The sequence below is a fragment of the Aulonocara sp. 'chitande type north' Nkhata Bay genome, linkage group LG3, assembly GCF_057382095.1.
Source record: "Aulonocara sp. 'chitande type north' Nkhata Bay isolate Kocher_YH1m ecotype deep benthic linkage group LG3, A_spYH_male_GT1.1, whole genome shotgun sequence".
Classification (NCBI taxonomy): domain Eukaryota; kingdom Metazoa; phylum Chordata; class Actinopteri; order Cichliformes; family Cichlidae; genus Aulonocara; species Aulonocara sp. 'chitande type north' Nkhata Bay.
Genome location: NC_141346.1, coordinates 78,754,457 through 78,770,090, shown reverse-complemented (window position 1 = coordinate 78,770,090; position 15,634 = coordinate 78,754,457). Strand labels below are relative to the sequence as shown.

The window sequence follows — 15,634 nt, the reverse complement described above, 5'->3', positions numbered from 1 at the left end:
TCTTTGTGTCTGATCTGTTAAACAGTCTGAGAGGTCACACAGAGACCCAGCAGCTAAAGCCTGGATCATACTGGCTGCTGTTACTCCATCAGGACAACACTGAACCACAGTGGTGTGGATGTAGTGGATAAATCCCACCATACTGATGCTCAGAGTTAACCACAGGGAACAAAACCAGATGTTACCTTCAGATTGTGACCTTTGGAGTGGACGATGCAGATTTCAATAGAGAATAAATGTTGTTGTTTTTCAGCTGTGAAGAAAGAATCTAATTTTCTGAACTTAAGAATTTATGATGCTGGAAACAACATGGAGACTATAACACAACATTTCCACTGTGTTCATAGAATGAATGTAAAACTGTCAGACATTCATTAAATATGCAAAATGTCTACAGAAGCATCAGAGGGTCAGACGTGAAGCACTCAGTGATTTTGATCAAATGACTCATCAGTTATTGATCTGTACTACACTGATCTACCACGTTAGTAAAGCTGGTGTTCTGGTGGTGGAGGGAGACTCGGATCATGTTCTGGTTTTGGAGCAGTGATCTGCTGATGGTTCAGTTTGATGAGCTTCTTCAAAATCATCCCTGACATCACCACTGAAAGGACGTCCATGAAAACAGACTGAAAATTACTGATATGTTCACAATCTGAGAGTTTAAAACTTGACAGACTTGATTCAGATGAAGTTATTTGAGCAGAAACTCCTGGATCTTCATCCTGTGTTGATCTAATCCTTCATGGTTCCTCCACAGAGTGGACCAGCAGAGCTCAGAGGTTCCCAGTGGTCAGTCTGCCCAGCAGCATCAAACACAGCTGGACGCCATATTTATGGTCTGTACATGTACAACAACTACTGTTACATCTGTTCTGTTCACAGTCATCTCCATGCTGCTCTTTGTAGACCAGTGGATCGTCAGTGTGTCCAACATGGATCTGATGTTTGGCTCCATGATTTCAGTCTGATTGGCTCATTCATAAATATTCTGTTCCAGCTGCTGGAGGACAACATCATCACTTTTGTGAAGAACGAGCTGAAGAAGATCCAGAAGGTTCTGAGTCCAGATTACCCAGAATGCTTAGAGAGTCAGAGGAGCAGCAGCAGAGAGGCATTTGTGAAGATCACAGTGGACTTCCTGAGGAGAATGAAGCAGGAGGAGCTGGCTGACCGTCTGCAGAGCAGTAAGAGGATTTATCTAAAGATTTAAGCTGCTGGATAAATGAACATTTTCCAGAGATGGAAGATGGAGCAACATGTTTTAAAGATTAGTTCTTTTTGGAATTGAGTGTTTATTTTTCTTCTCATTCAGAACTTCAAGCTGCAGTTTGTCATCGTAACCTTAAATCCACCCTGAAGAAGAAGTTCCAGTGTGTGTTTGAGGGCATCGCTAAAGCAGGAAACCCAACCCTCCTGAATCAGATCTACACAGAGCTCTACATCACAGAGGGAGGGACTGCAGAGGTCAATGATGAACATGAGGTCAGACAGATTGAAACAGCATCCAGGAAACCAGACAGACCAGAAACAACCATCAGACAAGAAGACATCTTTAAAGCCTCACCTGGAAGAGACGAACCAATCAGAACAGTGCTGACAAAGGGAGTGGCTGGCATTGGGAAAACAGTCTTAACACAGAAATACAGCCTGGACTGGGCTGAAGACAAAGCCAACCAGGACATCCAATTCATATTTCCATTCACTTTCAGAGAGCTGAATGTGCTGAAAGAGGAAAAGTTCAGCTTGGTGGGACTTGTTCATCGCTTCTTTACTGAAACCAAAGAAGCAGGAATCTGCAGCTTTGAAGACTTCCAGGTTGTGTTCATCTTTGATGGTCTGGATGAGTGTCGACTTCCTCTGGACTTCCACAAAACTACAATCCTAACTGACCCTAGAAAGTCCACCTCAGTGGATGTGCTGCTGATAAACCTCATCAGGGGGAAACTGCTTCCCTCTGCTCGCCTCTGGATAACCACACGACCTGCAGCAGCCAATCAGATCCCTCCTGACTGTGTTGGCATGGTGACAGAGGTCAGAGGGTTCACTGACCCACAGAAGGAGGAGTACTTCAGGAAGAGATTCAGAGATGAGGAGCAGGGCAGCAGCATCATCTCCCACATCAAGAAAGCTCGAAGCCTCCACATCATGTGTCACATCCCAGTCTTCTGCTGGATCACTGCTACAGTTCTGGAGGATGTGCTGGAAACCAGAAAGAGAGGACAGCTGCCCAACACCCTGACTGAGATGTACATCCACTTCCTGGTGGTTCAGGCCAAAGTGAAGAAGGTCAAGTATAATAGAGGACGTGCAACAGATCCACACTGGAGTCCAGAGAGCAGGAAGATGATGGCGTCTCTGGGAAAACTGGCTTTTGATCAGCTGCAGAAAGGAAACCTGATCTTCTATGAATCAGACCTGACAGAGTGTGGCATCGATATCAGAGCAGCCTCAGTGTACTCAGGAGTGTTCACACAGATCTTTAAAGAGGAGAGAGGACTGTACCAGGACAAGGTGTTCTGCTTCATCCATCTGAGTGTTCAGGAGTTTCTGGCTGCTCTTCATGTCCATCTGACCTTCATCAACTCTGGACTCAATCTGCTGGAAGACAAACAAACAACCTCCAAGAAGTCTGAAACAGGAGAATCTGCAGAGACACACTTCTACCAGAGTGCTGTGGACAAGGCCTTACAGAGTCCAAATGGACACCTGGACTTGTTCCTCCGCTTCCTCCTGGGTCTTTCATTGCAGACCAATCAGACTCTCCTACGAGGTCTGCTGACACAGACAGGAAGTAGCTCACAGACCAATCAGGAAACAGTCCAGTACATCAAGGAGAAGCTCAGTGAGAATCTGTCTGCAGAGAAAAGCATCAATCTGTTCCACTGTCTGAATGAACTGAATGATCGTTCTCTAGTGGAGGAGATCCAACAGTCCCTGAGATCAGGAAGTCTCTCCACAGGTAAACTGTCTCCTGCTCAGTGGTCAGCTCTGGTCTTCATCTTACTGTCATCAGAAGAAGATCTGGATGTGTTTGACCTGAAGAAATACTCTGCTTCAGAGGAGGCTCTTCTGAGAATGCTGCCAGTGGTCAAAGCCTCCAACAAAGCTCTGTAAGTAAACATGTTGTCATCGCTTCATTCTTAAAATCATGGGAAATAAATCAGAAATGCTCAGTTCAAAGAGCACTGTAACATTTTTTTAAAATAGTGAATTAAATGATCATCAGTCACTCGGTAAATATATGGTAGTTTTAATGTTTCACTCCAGCATTTCTAAAACACACTTTGTTCTGTAACTCTTATCAAAGGACAATCCAGACCCAGCCTATAAGAACATGAGCTCTGATGCTTCAGCCCCTCTGACAGGTTTATTATCCTCAGCTTGTTCATTTGTCTCCAACTCCAGGAGTTTGGTTGTTTTATTCTAAAGCACAAACTTCACCTGCCAGACTTCACCTACATCTTTTTCTGATGTTCGTAATTTAAGTTCAAGTTTGTATCTCACTTTCAGTGCACACCCTCCCTTTTTAAATATAAATCTCTGCTGTGCTGTCATGTTTTCATCCTGTATGGAGGGAGAAACTCGGTCTTCATTACTGAAATTGCCTCTAAGGTCGTGTTTCTTGTCAGTAACCATATGTAACTGTAAGGCTTCCATAACCAGTGTTATCACAGAATTACAGTGGGTTCACTCTGGGTCCTCTACAGTTTCTTCCCACTGTCCACAGACATGCAGTTAGGTTACCTGGTGATCTAAACTTCATGCAGGTGTGAGTGAGAGTGGTTGTCTGTCCCTCTGTGGGCTTAGTGGAAGAGACTGGATGGATCTCTGCTTTGTCTTTGATATATCCTGACAGCAAACATTCTCCATGAAGTCTGCATTTCAGCTCATCTCCTTTATACACACCTTTAACAGGAAGAGTTTTATACAGCTAGTGTTTAAAATCAAGTGTTATTCACAATACACAGGTAATGAGCATGATTATTGAATTACTAAAATTTTCTAAAATAATTGTTTTAGTTAATATTGTATGACAGTGTACACAGAATTATTAGCTCAGTAGGCAGAGTGGTCGCCCCATGATCATAAGGTCAGGGGTCGAATCCACCGAATAGTTACCTTGTGGTACCCCTGAGCAAGGTACCATCAAGGTACCAATCATGTGCACTGGACTGGTAGCACTCATAGTCTCATAGGTTTAAATAAATTTTTTTAAAAAAGGGTTCAACATATAAACAAATTTAATTTGATCACATATATTGTTTGTTTTTTTTTGTTTTTGTTTTTTCCTTTCTCTCACAGACTGAGCAGCTGTAACGTCTCAGAGAAAGGCTGTGAAAATTTGCTGTCAGTGGTCAGCTCCCAGTCCTGTAGTCTGAGAGAGCTGGACCTGAGTACCAACAGCCTGAAGGCTTCAGCAGTAAAGCTTCTGTCTGCTGCAGTGGAGAGTCCACATGCCAAACTGAATGTTCTGAGGTCAGATCAATTTGTATTATGTTTAGTTCTGTTTGTTTATGTGTTTGATGTTTGTTTTTGTTTATGTCTTTATCCAGTTATCCTTGTTTCATAGCATTTTTATTTTATTTCAAAGTTAAACGGAAGTTTTACTAACCTGCTCAGCACAAGACAATAAGCTATTGCACCTTGATTACACTTTAACAACAATCTTTATTCATGTTTTTATCTTCAGACTTAACATCTGTGAACTCTCAGAGGAAAACTGTGAAGCTCTGTCCTCAGTTCTCAGCTCGCAGTCCTCTAGTCTGACAGAGCTGGACCTGAGTATCAGAAAGCTGCAGGATTCAGGAGTGAAGCTTCTGTCTGCTGGACTACAACGTTTAAACTGTAAACTGAATACTCTGAGGTCAGATCAGAAAACATTTAGTTTTTAGAATTATTAATTAAAGTTCATACATATGATGTTGTATCTTAGTATGTTTATGTTTCCTTTAAAAATAGAAAGTCAACATTTAATGTTGTGAAATGTATTAACAAACTCTACATGAGTACTTGTTTTATAGATTGTCTTTTATTTTTCAGACTGAGTGGCTGTAACCTGTCAGAGAGAAGCTGTGAAGCTCTGTCCTCAGTCCTCAGCTCCCAGTCCTCCAGTCTGAGAGAGCTGGACCTGAGTAACTCTGACCTGCAGGATTCAGGAGTGAAGCTTCTGTCCGCTGGACTAAAGAGTTCACAGTGTGCAGTGGAAACTCTCAGGTCAGGATTCAAACTTTTCCACAGATGATCATTTGAAATGTGATTTATATTATTGTATAAACAGGTAACTTTTACAGCTGTCAAGTGAACTTTTATTTACATTTGAGTGGATAATTGGACTCTGAATTACTAAAAGTTGTTATAGTCATGTCTCTGTTTATTTAAAAAAATACTTCATGCACTGCCTAATTTAAAGATTTAGGCTCCTTTGGGCCCATAATATATATATTTGATTTCTTTGTGAATGAAATTAGGAGGATATTGGCGACTGCTGATTGGCTCGCTGTTTGTTTTTTATTCACAGTACTTAATTTTAAAGGCTGATTTCTCAAAATGAGATGTTTATCTTTTCTTCTACAACACGTGGAGCCACCAAATCTTCTTGCTTCATTTATTCATTACAGTTTGATTTAAAGAATATTAGACTCGTAACATAATAAATATATTTATTTCACTTCTTCTTGAGAGAAAGAGAGGGATGACTGGGTGAGCTCCAGTGGTTCATCCCAGCAGAGAGAGCGGCACACTGGGCTGCAAATGATCACAGTAGTAATGGCCATAGTTTGATAAAACAGGCAGTCTTACCCTGTAGAAAATACAGGGTTCTGGTGCCGATGTGGGGGAGGGGAGTCGCCCGGTACTAACTACATACTACTAACTACCTCATCCAGATGTCTTCCCTACTAAACCTGATAAGAAGTAACTGCAGTAGCCTTATAGGTCAAATCAGTTTCACCTGTTAAAGTTAGCTCGACTATTAATTAGGGGTGGGGGAAAAAATCGATACTGTGTAGTATCGTGATATTTTGTTTGCTAATAATGTATCGATACAGGGACAGCAGAAATCGATATTTTGTTACAAACAATTTTTTCTCTGAAGTCAACATGCTCTGGAGTCAGAGCATGTTGACTTCAGAGCATGTTGATCCTTTTTCTGAGCAACAATCCTGACATTCCTTCACTGTCCAAATGTGTTTAACTTTTTTTTTGGCAGCAATAAACATGACAGTTTACTTATTTTAATTTAAGACATGTTTAATTTTAATTAAGTTTGAAAGTTTTTTATTTAATGTAAAATTATATATTTTTTTAAATTTACTTTCAAATTCTTCAGTTGCTGAAGGGGCTGCATAGTTTTCATAAATTGCATAGTTCAGAATAGCTATAATTGTACCAGATGGTTGCATTCAGTTAAGTTGGACTAGACTGTAATACAAACCGTTCAGTTTGTCAACAATAAAACTGACTGAAATGAGAGAAAGACTGAGTGTGAGACTTTGATATTAGATAAAATGAATATTGATAAAGTTTACCTTTATGTGCAGAATTTAAATATCGCAAAATATTTTAACAAATCGCAATAATATCGTATCGTGCGTTAAGTATTGTGATAATATCGTATCGCGAGTTGTATGGTGATTCCCACCTCTACTATTAATGGTGTCACTTGTTATTTCTGGGATGAGTTTAGTAGCCTGAACAGCTGCTTAAAGGAAAGTAATTAAATAATAAAAATAACCTAAGTCCGGGGGAACCTGCAAGAGCTGTTTGCACAAAGAATAATGCTCAGACTTTGAGGTTTTATCGTTTTACACAAGGTTTAAAAATGAATGTCCACAATTGAATTGCAGAAATTGTTATTGAGCTAATACTGATGTAGTTGTTATCTTTGGTAAGGAGAGGTTGGAGGAAGGATGAGCACAGTCAGGCCTAAAGATGCTCTTAATAATAATAATGGATTGCATTTATATAGCGCTTTTCGAGACCCTCAAAGACCCTTTACAATCCCACTACAGGGAGTGCAGAATTATTAGGCAAGTTGTATTTTTGAGGAATAATTTTATTATTGAACAACAACCATGTTCTCAATGAACCCAAAAAACTCATTAATATCAAAGCTGAATGTTTTTGGAAGTAGTTTTTAGTTTGTTTTTAGTTTTAGCTATTTTAGGGGGATATCTGTGTGTGCAGGTGACTATTACTGTGCAGAATTATTAGGCAACTTAACAAAAAACAAATATATACCCATTTCAATGATTTATTTTTACCAGTGAAACCAATATAACATCTCCACATTCACAAATATACATTTCTGACATTCAAAAACAAAACAAAAACAAATCAGCGACCAATATAGCCACCTTTCTTTGCAAGGACACTCAAAAGCCTGCCATCCATGGATTCTGTCAGTGTTTTGATCTGTTCACCATCAACATTGCGTGCAGCAGCAACCACAGCCTCCCAGACACTGTTCAGAGAGGTGTACTGTTTTCCCTCCTTGTAAATCTCACATTTGATGATGGACCACAGGTTCTCAATGGGGTTCAGATCAGGTGAACAAGGAGGCCATGTCATTAGTTTTTCTTCTTTTATACCCTTTCTTGCCAGCCATGCTGTGGAGTACTTGGACGCGTGTGATGGAGCATTGTCCTGCATGAAAATCATGTTTTTCTTGAAGGATGCAGACTTCTTCCTGTACCACTGCTTGAAGAAGGTGTCTTCCAGAAACTGGCAGTAGGACTGGGAGTTGAGCTTGACTCCATCCTCAACCCGAAAAGGCCCCACAAGCTCATCTTTGATGATACCAGCCCAAACCAGTACTCCACCTCCACCTTGCTGGCGTCTGAGTCGGACTGGAGCTCTCTGTCCTTTACCAATCCAGCCACGGGCCCATCCATCTGGCCCATCAAGACTCACCCTCATTTCATCAGTCCATAAAACCTTAGAAAAACCAGTCTTGAGATATTTCTTGGCCCAGTCTTGACGTTTCAGCTTGTGTGTCTTGTTCAGTGGTGGTCGTCTTTCAGCCTTTCTTACCTTGGCCATGTCTCTGAGTATTGCACACCTTGTGCTCTTGGGCACTCCAGTGATGTTGCAGCTCCAAAATATGGCCAAACTGGTGGCAAGTGGCATCTTGGCAGCTGCACGCTTGACTTTTCTCAGTTCATGGGCAGTTATTTTGCGCCTTGGTTTTTCCACACGCTTCTTGCGACGCTGTTGACTATTTTGAATGAAACGCTTGATTGTTCGATGATCACGCTTCAGAAGCTTTGCAATTTTGAGACTGCTGCATCCCTCTGCAAGATATCTCACTGTTTTTGACTTTTCTGAGCCTGTCAAGTCCTTCTTTTGACCCATTTTGCCAAAGGAAAGGACGTTACCTAATAATTATGCACACCTGATATAGGGTGTTGATGTCATTAGACCACACCCCTTCTCATTACAGAGATGCACATCACCTAATATGCTTAATTGGTAGTAGGCTTTCGAGCCTATACAGCTTGGAGTAAGACAACATGCATGAAGAGGATGATGTGGACAAAATACTCATTTGCCTAATAATTCTGCACTCCCTGTATTCATTCACTCTCACATTCACACACTGGTGGAGGTAAGCTACAGTTGTAGTGGTAGGTTAGGTTTTGCCCAAGGACAAAATGACCAAGACAGAGAGAGCTGGCTCATCAGACAGACAAGCTCATCTTGTAACCTACTGGTTCGCTGGTCAGCACACCAGCTGACTAGCGAACCGGCTAACTAGCACACCGGCTAAATAGCAAATCAGCTAACTAGCAGACCAGCTAACGGCAGCCACAAGCTGAAGGACGATTAAATGTAGTGGAGATATCAGAGATGACACTGGTGTGTCCGATTCACTCTTTAGCACTCTGGTCACTCCGGTGTGTCAGCCAGAACACCACTGAAGGCCAAATGATCCCAGCATGTGGAATAAAGAGCTTAAGGTTTGGTTTGAGACACTTTATTCTTTCACTGATTGATTCTTGCGGCTGTGATCATGTGTGTGGTTTCTTACAAAAAGGAAGTACACAATACATGACAAATAAGATGAATAGATAAGTTACATATCCAGTTATATGTACGTACATCAGTATAGCTAATATAGCCATATATAAGGACAAAGATCACAGTACTATAATGCAGTAATGTTAAACACAAAGGTGTATATCTACATAAATCTGTCCTATCAGTGATCAGGGTACTGTAGTATACTTCCACTACATAAACTATAGAAACTAAACGACATTAGTGTGACTTTAAGTTACCATCAGTACAGACGAACTGATGGTAGTTGTACAAAATAAAGGCATTGCAATTATTGTGAAGGGCTTCCGGTTAAAGTAAGATCAGCTGATTACCTCATAACAAATTGTTTGCTATAGAACGCAGCTCCCACTCTTCATTAATATCATGTACTGTAACTCCCAAGTAACCATGGTTACCCAGCCACGCCCAGTAGTCTCCAGAGAGACCAACAGCTGGTGCACGTTGTAACGCCGTGGCTTTCATAGTCTCTCCTTTTTCTACAGCTCATGTGTTCTTCTTGTGATGGTGCATCTTGAGGGAGGCTCATACATGCCATCATTTGTTGATCCTAAGAACGTTCCTCAGACCGACTTCTTCAACAACACTAATTGGCCTGAAGTTTGTAGCTACTCACTTCACTGTGGCGTTTGTTAGCTTGTCTTTCTTTGGTTTTATCCTGACTCCTCCCACAAGCTGATCCTACGTAGTCTGCCCAAGCCTCCCACCTCTGTTTGTTTGGGTGGTTTGTTTGCTGCCATCAACAGCGTGTAATGCATTTAAGTGATACTTCAGACATGAAGTACTGCGACAATAAAAAACTCAACTTTGCTTAAAAATAACTTTAGTTGTATCAACACTGCCCTCTGGAATAATTAGACTTTGGTGACAAACTGATGTGATCTCCATGTTTCCTTTGTTGGACTGTGGGCGAGTGTCAGAACTGAATGTACTGAGTAACATGTGGAGTTTAAATATGTGTCAGTTCCAGTTTTAGAGCTCTAAAGTGCAGCTATCATGTTAGGAATATGTTAGGAATAGACAGGAACACTGAGCACACTGAGGTCAAATCTTTATTTATCCAGTTCATCTGTAGGCTGAGCTCAGTCCATCCATTTAGTGAAATGATGTTTAAAGGTCTCCTTGTTCTGTGAGCGTGCACAGATCCTGAAGCAGAAAGCCTGGGTTAACAGAGAAATGATCATCACTGTGATGATGCTCACCATCTCTGACTGGGATTTGAGGTTTTGTCAAAGCAGCAAAGAAAGCCTGGCTATGTTGGACTGGGTGTGGAAGCAGCTCCCAGTTTGAGTTCAGGAGACAGACACCCTCTCTACTTTGACGATCAGCTTCAAACTTTCCTTTTTGATAAAACTTATAGTTAGAGCTGGATCAGGTGACCCTGAACCATCCCTTAGTTATGCTGCTATAGAGATGGATAACAGATGGATTGTTGTTTTGTGTGTCTGCAGTCTGTCAGGCTGTCTGATCACAGAGGAAGGCTGTACTTCTCTGGCCTCAGCTCTGAGCTCCAACCCCTCCCATCTGAGAGAGCTGGACCTGAGCTACAATCATCCAGGTGACTCAGGAATGAAGCTTCTGTCGGCTGGACTGAAGGATCCAGGCTGGAGACTGGACACTCTCAGGTATGGAGAGAATGTCTGATATAGGAGGAAGAGCTGGAATCATTTCCTGTGTCTTTCACTCACTTCCTGTTTGTTTCCTGCAGATGAGACATGAACAATCACACATGCAGGAATATTTTCAGGGACAGACACACTAGTCTAGCTGGATAGTACATGGATATTTATGTAGGGGGTCTTCAAGGAGTCTGTTTGCAGGAACATTAATGATAACTGATAAGTCATGTTGAGAGTTTCATTAAAAGTAGACTTACAGTTAGGTAATATTTGGACAGAGACAACATTTTGTAACTTTAGATACAAGTATCAGCCATGTGTGTGTTTCCCATGCTGTATGTCCACAGTCACAGTGACAGTCAGTGACACTGACAGAAGGATGAAACAAGGCTGTGAATCATTTCAGTCTGTGTGTGTGACAAAGAGGCAGACAGGAGCAGCTAACATTTGGAAATGGAAGCTTACTGGAAACACTACATTCACGGCTGAATTCACAATAGATTTGTTCTCAAGTGTACATTTAGCAGCTAATGCTAATACTGTTTTCCCTTTGCTTTCTACAGCAGCTATTGCTAAGTAGGCCACTTTGCTCCGCTAAGGATTTGTGTGACCATGATGGAGACTCTGATAAGCTAATGCTGCTAAGCTAATGCTGTTTATGGGCCCTGTTAGAATCAATATTTCATTCTCATTCTGTTGTTTGAGAACAATATTAACGTTTCACATCATTATAACACAAGAGAAAAGGGTATTGGCATTAGCTACTAGTGCTTATTCACCTCAAATTACCTTTAGCTGCTAATGGCAGCCTACTTAGCATTAACTCCTCACTAATATAATGCTAATTTACATCAAATTAGCATTAACTGCTCATATTGTTATAAGGAAAGAGAAAACGGTATTAGCATTTGCTACTAATAATTATTCACCCCTAATTAGAATAAGCCGCTAAAAGCAGCCAACTTAGCATTAATTCCTCACTTTGTTGTTACCCAACGGAAAAGAGTATTAGTATTAGCTACTATCATTTTTAATAAGTAAGAGAAAACAGTATTAGCAGTAGCGCATAATGCTAATTCACGTCAACGTAGTATTAGTTAATAATGGCAGCCTACTTAGCATTAACTGCTCACTAATATAATGCTAATTTGCATCAAATTAGCATTAGCTGCTCAAGTTGTTATAAGGAAAAAGAGAAAACGGTATTAGTATTAGCTGCTAATAATTATTCACCCCTAATTAGAGTTAGCCCCTAATGGCAGTCTACTTAGCATTAACTCCTGACATTGTTATAATGCAGGGGAAAAGAGTTACCATTATCGGATAATGCTAATTCTCATCAAATTAGCATTAGTTAATAACGGTAGACTTCATATCATTAGCTGCTGTCATTCTTACAAAGCAAACAGTATGAGCATTAGCTGTTAATCCTTTTTCATCTAAAATTAGAATTAGCCACTAATGGCGTATTGTTAAAAAGTAAGAAAAAACATTGTTAGCATAAGGGGATAATGCTAATTCACCTCAAATTAGTATTAGCTAATAACGGCAACCTACATAGCATTAGCTGGTCACATTGTTATAAAGCAAGAAAATATGGTATTAGCATTATCTGCCAATTCCTATTCACCTAAAATTAGCATTACCTGCTAATGGCAGTCTACTTAGCATTAACTCCTCACTAATGTGATGCTAATTCACATTAAATTAGCTTTAGCATTAGCTGCTAGCATCAGCCTACCTAGCACTAGCTGCTCACATTGTTAAAAGGGAAGAGAATACGATATTAGCATTAGCTGGTAATATTTATTCACCCCTAATTAGAATTAGCCACTAATGGCAGCATACTTAGCGTTAACTCCTCACATCGTTGTAATGCAAATGAGGCTAACTTGCATTAAATTAGACTGCTGTTATTAGCTAATGCTATTTAGCAGTAGCTGCTCACATTGTTATAAAGCAAAGGAAAACGATATGAGCATTAGGTTCTAATGCGTATTTGCCTTAAATTAGACGTAGGTGCTAATGGCAGCCTACTTAGCATTAGCAGCTCAGATGTTATAATGCTAGGAAAAAGAGTGTTAGCATTAGCCGTTCACATTGTTATAAAGTTAAGGGAAATAGTGTTAGCATTAGCTACTCACATTTTTAAAAAAAGTAAGTGTTAGCATTAGTGCATAATGCTAATTCATGTCAAATTAGCATTAGTTAATAACGGCAGCCTATTTAGCATTAGCAGATAATGTTGACCTTGGCCCACTGGAAAAGTTAAGAACTAAAGATTTAGGAGTGTTTCTCGATAGCTCTTTCTCGTTTGAGAAACAAATGAATTCTGTTATTAAAACCAGCTGTAAGGTTTATATTGTTGATTGTCATTTATGCTTAGAAATATTTACTCATATATGCTTAGAGTTGTATAATTGATTGCATAATGATAGAGGTTTGATCCTTAGTAGTCTGTAAAGACTCTGTGTGCCTTCCAGAGTGCTCTGGCATGCACACACCACTTGGGGCCATGAGAGAGGTCGTACCCTCTCTTACTGATTTATGGTGTAGGACAGGGGTCTCAAACTCAATTTAGCTGGGGGCCGCTGCAGGCAGAGTCTGGGTGAGGCTGGGCCGCATTAGGTTTTCCACAAGAAAGGCATGGTTAAAAAATTCCAATCTTCTCAAATCTCTTTATTTTTATTTTTTAACACAAAATATGAAAAATGAATAAACAAATTAAGAATTAATAAGAAAAAAAATCAATCTGTAATACATAAATAAAATAATAATAAGATATTTTTAGTCAGTGAACTTGTGTGTTTCTTTCAGTCTTCTATATCTGCTGTATTTAGATTGAAATGTCTGTATTAACAGTTCTATAACCTTCTTCTGAACATGAATGGAACACTGTAGAAAATGAACTGTTCTTCTGAACATGGCTTCTCTTGCCTACTCCTTGCTGCTAGAGACCTGGCAGCGTTTCCTCTCGCATAGCCGAGCCAGATTTGGCCTGAGGGAGGAAGCAGTTGCGACCCTCAGTATGTCTTGAAGATGATCATCCGTAAGTCTGGACCTGTACTTGGACTTATTGAAGTTCAAAGTGGAGAAGAGCTTTTGGCACAAGTATGTGCTACCAAAAAGGCACATGGTCCGTTTGAACATTCGGGAAAGCCGAGGGAAACTAGGGCTCAATTCTCTCAAAGATTGTCCAAGCTTGTCTGCTTTTCCACTCACCTCCCTGAACTTTGCTTTGAGTTCAGAGTTGCACTGCAGCTCAATGAGCTCCATTTGAAGCACAGAAGGGGCATCTTGCACATCAAAGGAGAAGGGGTCCGCAAAAATGTGAAAGGTGGCTCTGTGTGTCTTAAAGTCAGCAAATCTGTGATCAAATTCCTCCTGTAGCCTCAAAATGACATCAACATACTCGTCAGCACTGAATGGTGTGCCTGCATCCACGAGTGCCTTGCATGCTGGGAAATGGCAAAGGTTTGTCTGAGAGAGCTGAGCTTTCCAGAGCGCCAGTTTTGTGGAGAATGCTCTCACGTTGTCATAGGCAGCACTGACAAGTTGCCCCTGGCCTTGTAACGTCTTGTTCAGTACATTAAGCTCATGTGTCATATCAACAAGAAAAGCTGAGTCCATGAGCCATTTGGGATCAGTTAGCACAGGAACACTAACTCCATCCTTCTCCATGAAGGCTTCACTTCTGCTCTCAACTCAAAAAGTCTCTTTAATACATTTCCCCTGCTGAGCCAACGTACCTCAGTGAAGTCGAGCACATCCCCATATTCTGACTCCATTTCCTCTAAAAAAGCACAGAACCTTCGGTGCTTTAAGCCCCTGGATCTGATTTGGTTGATGCATTTCACAACAATAGACATCACATTGTCAAACTTCAGGCATTTGCTGCAAAGGACCTGCTGATGGATGATGCAGTGCAGAGCAATGGCCTCCTCCACGCCTTCCTCTTCCAGTTTGTTTTGTGCCACCAGTCCATGTTTCCTCCCTGTCATTGATGGCGCTCCATCTGTTGTTATTCCAACAAACCTCTTCCATGGCAAACCAACATTCTCAATGGCATCACACAGCTTGTAAATATCTGCTGAGCGGTGGTCTGGCCATGCATTGGAATTACTGTGAGCAGCTCCTCCATCACTTCAAAACTGTCATCAACACCACGGACATACATGGGGAGCTGGGCAGTGTCGGTGATGTCTGTGGTCTCATCAAGAGCGACTGAGTATACACTGAAACATTTGGCTTTCTCACACAGTTGGTCATAAATGTCACTTGACAGGTCAGAAATGCGATCTGCTGCGGTGTTGGCAGAAAGGCTGATGTTGCTAAACTGACCTTTCTTTCCCGGACAGACTATATTTGCAGCCTGCAATATGCACTTTTAGACAAATGCACCTTCTGTGAATGGCTTCCCTGCTTTAGCAATCATCTCACTAACCACGTGGCTCCGACTGCTGCATTATTCTCTTTGGTTGCTTTCTTGGAGAAATCTTGCTGTCTCAGTAGATCTGTTTTAAGACTGGCAACCCGGTTCGCTCTCTCGTCTCCCTGGTATTTTGCATCCAGCTCAGCATGTCTAGTTGTGTAATGACGTTTCAAATTGTATTCCTTGTGCAGCGCAACTTTCTCTGTGAAAATGAGACAGGTCGGGGTGCCCCTGTGCTCAACAAAGAAATATTGCATTTCCCACTTTTCCTGAAATTGTCGGTGCTCATCACCAACCTTTCTCTTCACCGCAGGCTTTGAAAAAGACATGTTTGGGGCTATGTGACATTTATAATTCTACTTGGTGTCACTGTCGCATTGAAGTTTCAATCAAGCGTTTAGCCGACGGACGGGGAACGTCTCAACGCGTAGAGAACGTCATTTCTGCTTCTTTTTCTTGCAACCGTAGCACGGCGATCGGCAGATAAAAAGCCGGTAGCAGTCTCCTTTGTTTTTACGCTCGA

At 41.1% G+C, this 15,634-nt stretch overlaps 1 protein-coding gene and 1 pseudogene across 3 annotated transcripts in view; both read left to right on the top strand.

The window, feature by feature from the left end:
- The window catches only part of LOC147337110 (protein NLRC3-like), a 547,272-nt pseudogene that overhangs the window by 2,477 nt on the left and 529,161 nt on the right, over positions 1 to 15,634 (top strand). The gene's annotated exons all lie outside the window — the stretch shown is intronic.
- The window catches only part of LOC147337117 (protein NLRC3-like), a 310,085-nt gene that overhangs the window by 291,287 nt on the left and 3,164 nt on the right, over positions 1 to 15,634 (top strand). The window contains exons 8-11 of one of the 2 annotated variants that reach the window (XM_086285756.1): positions 4,306 to 4,479; positions 4,694 to 4,867; positions 5,044 to 5,217; positions 10,512 to 10,685. In XM_086285756.1, coding sequence (XP_086141882.1) covers positions 4,306 to 4,479; positions 4,694 to 4,867; positions 5,044 to 5,217; positions 10,512 to 10,685 — 696 coding nt within the window. The remainder of the gene's footprint in view (positions 1 to 4,305; positions 4,480 to 4,693; positions 4,868 to 5,043; positions 5,218 to 10,511; positions 10,686 to 15,634) is intronic. The other variant, XM_086285757.1, reaches the window with a different exon arrangement.